At 37.7% G+C, this 8,171-nt stretch overlaps 1 protein-coding gene across 3 annotated transcripts; it reads left to right on the forward strand.

Annotated features, from left to right (window-relative positions):
- The first annotated feature begins 497 nt into the window (after positions 1-497).
- On the forward strand, positions 498-2,425 carry LOC122088816 (zinc finger BED domain-containing protein RICESLEEPER 2-like). 3 transcript variants are annotated; one of them, XM_042658143.1, is made up of 4 exons: positions 498-1,412; positions 1,510-1,831; positions 1,955-2,113; positions 2,205-2,233. In XM_042658143.1, the coding sequence occupies exons 1-3, from the start codon at positions 513-515 to the stop codon at positions 2,089-2,091; spliced, it is 1,359 nt and encodes a 452-aa protein (XP_042514077.1). In that variant the 5' UTR covers positions 498-512; the 3' UTR covers positions 2,092-2,113; positions 2,205-2,233. The 3 variants fall into 3 exon arrangements, with proteins under 3 accessions (XP_042514077.1, XP_042514075.1, XP_042514078.1); XM_042658141.1 differs by having other exon boundaries at positions 1,955-2,099; XM_042658144.1 differs by lacking the exon at positions 1,955-2,113 and having other exon boundaries at positions 2,205-2,425.
- The last annotated feature ends 5,746 nt before the right edge of the window (positions 2,426-8,171 follow it).

Raw genomic sequence — 8,171 nt, forward strand, 5'->3', positions numbered from 1 at the left:
GACTCATCTATCAATGGCACTGGTAGTTTGAGGAGACATCTTAAGTCTTGCCTCAAGCGTAAAAATAATGATGTTGCTCAAATGTTATTGGGTGGAGGTGATGGGAATGTGGCACTGAAAACTAAGAGGATTGATGCAGATGTAGTTCAAGATATGATTACCACACTTATTGTCAGACATAAGTTGCCCTTGGTATTCGTCGAGTATGAAGAGTTTAGGGCTTTGATTTCTTATCTTTACCCACAATTTAGTCCTATTAGTAGGAATACCCAAATGGCTGATATTTTGAAGTTGCATACTAGAGAAAGCAAGAGGATAAAGGATTTTTTGAGTTCCTTCAATGGTAGAATGTCATTGACTACTGATTTGTGGACTTCTGTAACCACTGACTCATATATTTATCTCACTTGTCATTATATTGACACAGAATGGGTACTACATAAAAAATTATTGAAATTTTGCATCATGCCACCCCCACACACAGAACCTATATATGTGAAATTGCTTCAAATATGTTGTTGGATTGGGGCATTGAGAAGAAATTGTTCTCTATTACATTAGATAATGCCGGTGCTAACCTTTGTTTTATTGAGCACTTGAAAAAAAGTTTGGTATTAAAGAAGGCATTATTGTGTAGTGGTGAGTTTTTTCACAACAGATGTTGTGCTCATATATTGAACCTAATTGTACAAGATGGTTTGAAGTGCATTGATGAATCTGTACATTTTGTTCGATCGAGTGTAGCATATGTGAAGGCATCTCAAGCAAGGAAAGTAAAGTTTCTTGAATGCTGCAAACAATTGGATATACCAAGTCAGAAAGGGTTGCATGGAGATGTTTCCACAAGGTGGAACTCGACTTATCACATGCTTGATTCTGCCATCGTCTATCAGACTGCATTTCAACAACTAGAGTTGGTGGATAAAAATTTTAAAGTGTGTCCAAGCAATGAGGATTGGAAAAAGATTGAACACTTATGTTCCTTTTTTAAGCCTTTTAATGACATTACTGAATTATTGTCTGGGTCAAAGTACCCAACAGCAAATTTGTATTTTCATAATGTATGGAAAATACATTTGTCTTTGTTGAAAACGATAAATCAGGGAGAAGACTATGTGAAAAAGATGGCACAAGAAATGAAAAAGAAGTTTGATAAGTATTGGGACTCATATAGCATCATTTTAGCTATTGCTGTTGTATTTGATCCTCGTTACAAGCTAATCTTTGTTAGGTATGCTTTTGATAAGATATACAGTTTGGATTCAACAGCAATGGAAAAGTTTAACCTTGTGAAATCGACCTTAGCACGACTCTTTGAAGAGTACCGGTGCATGGAGATAACTGAGGAAGAGAGGGGATTACAATCACATGCTATTGAGGACAATACAGTTGGAGATGTTTTAGATTGGGAGGTATAAATCATTATGTTTTTCTTTTTTTTTGGTTGTTTTAAACATATATTTTAATTCAATATATTACATTATTCATTTTTATTATTTTGTTTTGTAGGAGCTATCTATGTATGAGAGTTCTACTACTACTGTAATACAAGATAAATCCGAATTAGATTTATATCTAGAAGAGCCAAGGATTAAAGATCCGATCAAGCATTATGATGTATTGGCCTTTTGGAAGTCACAAGGATCAAAGTATCGTGATCTTTCTCGGATGGCACGGGATGTGTTGGCTATTCCGGTATCAACTGTTGCTTCTGAATCAGCTTTTAGTGCTGGAGGTAGAGTTATTGACAAATACAGAAGTAAGCTATTGCCTACAAATGCTGAAGCGTTGATTTGCCTTCGAGATTGGATGTTCGGAGTAGACTTTAGAGGTAATTTCAAACTATGTAAATATACATTTTTCATCCGTTAAACAAATGTTGCTTCGTCGCATTTTTTTTGTCATAATATTAATATCTTACATGTCTTCTTCTTCATTTTGTACACTTTTAAAGCTGAACCGGTTGATGATGCCAGTGATTTGGCTAATGGTTTGGGGAATGTGTTGTCTTTGGATGTGAGTGGTGATACTAATATTACAGTAGAACCTACACAAAGATCTTCTAATGCCTCTACTGCAGCTAATGTTTAGTCTGTTAGGTGAAATTCCATGGGTAATATCATTCTTGTTCTTTGATTATGACATATTCGCTATCTTTTATCTTTACATTTACTAATGTTTATGCTTCATCTATTTTCTATTAGGTGGGATTGATGTTGAAGCACTCCAGATTGGACGAAATCAGGATAATTTTGAGTCATGTAACTAAATATTTAACTTTGGGGATGTTTGGATACAAATTTAAGATTTTTTGTGATATTTCTAAATATGTTAATTGTGGTATGCTTGGATAAGGATTTAGGACTTTTTATGATTCTAAATATTTTAATTATGAGATGCTTGGACAAGGATTTAGGACTTTTTATGATTCTAAATATTTTAATTGTGGGATGCTTGGACGGGATAAGGATTTAGGATTTTTTATGATGTTTCTAAATAATTTAATTATGAGGATGTTGGATCAATGCTTTGGATTTTTTGTGATGTTTTTAAATATGTGACTTGGAAGAGAGTAGGTTCCTCTCTATTTTCTTGATAGAGAGGCTCTGAAATCTTAAAATCATTATCAGCAACAAACCTTATATGACTGTTTGTACTGGCCAAAGTCTATATTTAGTTATATTTAGTTGTGTAATATTTGCAATCTTCTTAAATGGTAAATGAAAGGTACTGGTTATGTATCCAACTCAGACAAGGATTTGTATGCTAGTAAATATGATTGTTAGTTCACTGAACATTGTCTAGTGTACCTATTTTCATGATTTTTTTTTGGGGGGGGGGGGGGGTGGGGTGGCTTTGATTTCATAGTGATAATACAATTAAACTCAACAACAGTGGACTAAACCGCCTCGTCTATCACGGCGTCATTGCTCAATAATATTAAAGAAGACCCGTTTAAAAATCGGTTACGACCGTTTAACATTAAACATGTCCGTGGCCCAGTTAAGGCCCGACTAAAACCCGATTAAGGCTCGATTTTAATAGCCCGATTATAGCCCGAGACCGACTGACCGAATATAAAGTGTACCATGCCCTCACTAACTAAGCCCGATTAGTTAAATGGGCAGACACGGTGCAACCTTTAAAAGTCTTCAAGCCCGATTAAGCCCGATCGAAACCGGACCGGCCCTACCGATTGACACCCCTAGTCTGAGTCAAACATAACAACAGGCCTAGAAAGGTATGCTTTCCAAACAATCCAAAAGTTCAATTTCCTATCACCCCAATCATTGTATAATAATTCTGGAACATGGCCCATTTTATTAAAAAATAAAGAGGGAAATTGCAAAACCTCTACCATAGGTTCAACAAGACAAAAAATCTGGGGAATAATCCTTTGTCATCAAGCACAAAGCTCTACGCGCAATTGCCTTCCTCACACCTCTAATATTCCAAACGAAAGACTTCATCTGGACACCAAAAAAGTTATGTCGAGACCTTGTCAGACTTCTTTGTCTGACCTTTCAACATTTGAGACTGTGGTCGGAATTTTATCCGCGACCGAATCCATGGCCTCCTTAAGTACTTGCTCCTTCCTTTGATGAGAAGACGACGACCCTGTTCTCCCTCCTCTAACAATGGATTTTCCTTTCCTTCCCCTCGGGGAGAGATGTGATGAAACCCCCTCTTCCATGGAAGAAATCAATAGCTGAGTACGCCTACGCAATGTCCCTCCTCGAAGACGATCATAGATATCCACCCCTTCTCTACGGTCAGGTAAGCTGGCAATTCCTCCCTCTTCTTCATCATCAACTTGTCGGTTGCATAAAGGATGAGAAGCTGATCGATCAGCAAACTCCTCACTACCACTAGACTCAGGCCCATAGGTCAACCCACCACCATCGGATCCTTGATCAGATTCAGAACCGTAGCTTGACCCATTATTTATCCCAATCTCCAACCCAGGATCCAAAAGATTCTCCCTCAAAATAGCAGTATCTTGTGAAGGTTATTTCCCAAAACAACCTCAAGACTTCCATCATTAGATGTAGCACCCAAGGGAGGATCAAAATCCTTTGTTTTTCTCATCCATGTTTTTCCTTGTTTTGCTACCTGCAGAACACGACACGTGGACAACAAGGAGACCAACGATCAAGATTGGGTGAGGATTATTACATCCGGTGCATTGGTCTTAAAGTTGTCCACGTATCGCGTTCTGCAGGTAGCAAAACAAGGAAAAACAGGAATGAGAAAAACAGAGGATTATTTTCCCCCAAGGGAAGGGGAACCAATGTCCCTCCTCCTTTAGTCACTCCATCACTTCCTAAAATCTCTCACCGTTTCCTTCCTAGGCTGAGACACCTCCTCTAATACCTCTCCAGCTGGACTAATTTGATTTTGAATTACGTTCAAGTTTGAATTTCTACCCAAAATAGGAGATTGACGATCCCTCACCCCAGGTGAGCCTACCCGTCTCCACTGAGTTTGACCTGAGTCAACTCTTTCTTCCCCAATGTAATGAGCTGTTGGGACGGTGACTTCCTTTTCTGCAACCGCTTGCCGCTCATCCTCTGCCCACTTGAGATGACAAGAAGACAATTGATGGCCAACACGTCTGCAAAGGCCACATCGAACCATCCCATCCTCATACACCACACACTGCCTGAAACAAAATTCTTTCATGGTAGCCGGTCCCTTGCGCTCCACTTGTATCACCTCAATGCGAGCAGCAGCTTCACTTGCCTCCACCTCTACCAAAACATGACCATAGTGCCCCAAAACCCCCAATTTTGTTCGACGATCCACCGCCACTGGTCTGGCCACAGCCTTGGCCATTGACAGAAGCACATTTTTATGCCAATACTGCAAAGGAAGATCTGGAAAACGTATACACACCAACTTTGTTAACACTGGCTTGTCATGGATGTTAAAATCCGGCTTCCACCTTTGAAATCTGATAAGGTGACCACCAAGTTTCACAGGGCTTCCTGTTCAAACCACTGCCATATCTCCTTCAGACATAAACTGGAAAATTACAAAGCCTTTACCCAATGGGTGCATAATCACCCTCTGTTTCAAGTTCCAATTCTCCTTTGCCTCTTTCCTCAGATTATCCAATGAGTCAAGTCTAAAGTTGACACGACCAATCATAGCGAATCTGAAATTCAGTCTACCACTCTCATAATCTCTTTGTAGAATGATCACTCGCGTGATATTCCCCGCTTGAATTGGATCCGGCAAGGAATCAATCTCAGGCCTAGGATCTCCTCCCACAACATTTGCATAAGATTTTTTCTGCTAAGAAATCCCCTCTCCACCATGAGAAAGATCTGCACCCCTAATCTCCACCATCTCATCCAGCACCGGTCCCCTATCTACGTCCTCCCTATCACCATCGTCGGCCTCATCCTCACCATCTCGCACCCTGCTAGGTTCACCTTGCTCCACCATCGTTCTCACTTCACCAAACTCTTCCACCTTTCCATGTTCCTATGGTTAATTTCTCTCCAAATGTCTCTATTTAGGTTTTTGCCGATTAAAATTATTGTAACCCTTGTAGATTTTTGGGTTAATTCATATTTTCTCTTCTAAAACTCTCTAATGGGATTTCCTCCCCCAAAACGAAAAAAAAAAAAAAAAAAACTCCTACAAAGAAAGATTGAAATCGCTCAGTATATGCTCTCTCGTCATGTTGTAAAAGACCTTATTAATATTAAATTTTTATTTAGACCTATAGATGTGAGGCTAATTTTGTTCATTAGTTTAACCAACAACGACCCATCTTACCACATTCATCTTATATAAGAGACTAACCAAGTTGACAAATCAAACTACTATTGCTTATCTACATGCTAACTCAACAACAACATAGGTCGATCTATAAACAATGATAAAGATTAAAAAGCTCTAGTCTTATTAGGATGTGAAAATCATATTTTTTGACATTTTTTCAACATCAATCGAATAATGTTTGTAATCTATATTTTACCAGTCTGCATTAAAACTATACCAAGCAACGCATAAATACTTAATTAGCATAATAAAAACTTAGCTAATTCTCGTTTGTTCAACATATTCAATCAAGTTGGACCTATGCAAAGCAGCTGGATGCAGGTATGTAGATTTGAACCTACCTCTTTAAATTTTGATCATGTTTTATTTTCAATGCATCTGTAGTTATGATGTTTGTACATGTTCAAAACTTGGACGACCCATTCAGTAATTTGTGAACATACCTAAGGTAGAAGTCCGATTTTTACCAGTTGGACTGAGGTGCTTAACCCCTTCCTCGGACCGTGACCTGACACTTTTCAATTTCAACTTCAATTAGCAATGGATCCTAGATCTTAATCTAGGTGGAAGTTCATGTCAATAGAGAGACTGATGGTTTTCCCCTTATTGAGGGCCCGGTTCCTCGTAATATGAAATACCAAAATCTTGGAGAAGGTATTTGAACCATTGAAACTCATATGCAATAGAGGCCATGGAGCGATATTCAACCTCTACAATAGATTGCAAGATTGTCCAACGAGAGTGTAGTATCCAAATGTTGATTTTCAAGTTATTACAGAATTGGAGTCTTTGAAAATACCACATTTTGTCATCCCTAGAAGGGGTAAGCAATGATGAGTCGAGAACCTCCTTGAGACACGGAGCGATCTTGTATTATGTTCACGATTTTTTCTTAGATCTAGGTAGTGTATCTTTGCTTCCATATTGGTATATGATGGTTCATTAATTGTAAAAAAAAAAAATAAAATAATAATAATAATAATAATAGCTTTGACACACTTAGAATTGACCAAGCCCACTCAAGAAACTATAGACCAGTCCTAAATTGAGCTAAAAACCAAATAAGACCAAACCCACTGAGTCAACTCGAGCGAAATTTACACTGACTTATGCTGGCTCCAAATGCATTTGGTCAACACTATCTGCATTTAAGCCGACGACAGTCAAATCTCTAATTGTGATGGATAGAGTGAAAATTGTGTTGACCCTATGATTTTGTAGGGATTTGATGAATCTTTGGCTATATCTCAGCCAAATCTCTTATTTACCACCCAAGGCTTGCATATAGACACACTCTAAAACTCTTAAGACACCTAGAAAACTCTAGAAAACTTAGGTGACAAATATGAACTTTTATCCACACCTTGGGTGATACCCTCTTCCCATAAATAGACACAAAATCTCTCACCAAGGAGGAAAAAGATCATCCCACATATAAAAGTATTCCGCACTTACCTTCGTTAACCAAGATGTCTCCAAACTATAAATTCTAGACTCTCCCACATTTTGGAGAATCTCAAAATAGTTAAAGCCACCATTATCGATGAGATTCAAGCATTGAAATCACTCATTAGAGTTATTTTGTTGTACACCACATCAGTTTTGGTTTGTACTTACAATACATGAGCCCATATCTTCCAACCATCAAAAACCTTTCGTAGAACTTGTAGAGGAGTATATATTCTTTTATTTTCATTTTATGGTTCCTCATTTCAAGCTTTGTGCATTCAATTATCACACTTCTACTGAGCACAACTCACTGATGTCCCCAATAGGGCAATCGTGAAGTATTACTGGGCAGCCGTGAAATACAATGAGTTACATGAATTTCCATATCTTATTTTGCAAAACCCCTTTCTTAAAATTTGTAGATTAACCTCTCATCTACCATTTGTAGAATACTTTTTAGATTTATTTTACTATTTTTTTTTTCTAGATTTACTGGCTTGCCGGTCTCTCCTTAACCTAAGATTTTCAAACCATGTATTCTCATATTGCGGGCCATCTAAATGCAATTCTAATTTTTAGCAAAATGTTTATTCTTCAAACTTGTAGGCTTAGATATCCCCTTTCTAGCATGATTTATGCTGATTTTTTTTTTAATCGCATCTTTGCTGATGATTTTTCTACGGTCAATCTCATTTTTCAACAAATTATTTTCTCTCATTCAATGTTATATTTTATTTACATTATGCCTTGTTTGTATGTGTATGATACCCACGATGGTTGTATTGCATGATCCAATCCCCATATCCATGATGCCATGCTAGGGATAGTTTTGCCATGTTTCATGATACGAATGCTAGGGTTAGCTTTTGTCTTTATTTCTATATCATTCAGCATGTTTTCTTTACATCCAACATACAAATCGTGCAGAA

This window comes from Macadamia integrifolia, chromosome 9 (assembly GCF_013358625.1).
Source record: "Macadamia integrifolia cultivar HAES 741 chromosome 9, SCU_Mint_v3, whole genome shotgun sequence".
NCBI classification, from domain to species: domain Eukaryota; kingdom Viridiplantae; phylum Streptophyta; class Magnoliopsida; order Proteales; family Proteaceae; genus Macadamia; species Macadamia integrifolia.

What these genes read in the sequence shown, in the direction of transcription:
- LOC122088816 (XM_042658143.1), top strand. Translation starts at nt 513, where the DNA reads ATGTTGTTGGATTGGGGCATTGAGAAGAAATTGTTCTCTATTACATTA. An exon ending in GAGATGTTTTAGATTGGGAG is followed by an intron (nt 1,413 to 1,509) that starts GTATAAATCATT and finishes TTTGTTTTGTAG; the next exon opens with GAGCTATCTATGTATGAGAG. An exon ending in GTTCGGAGTAGACTTTAGAG is followed by an intron (nt 1,832 to 1,954) that starts GTAATTTCAAAC and finishes ACACTTTTAAAG; the next exon opens with CTGAACCGGTTGATGATGCC.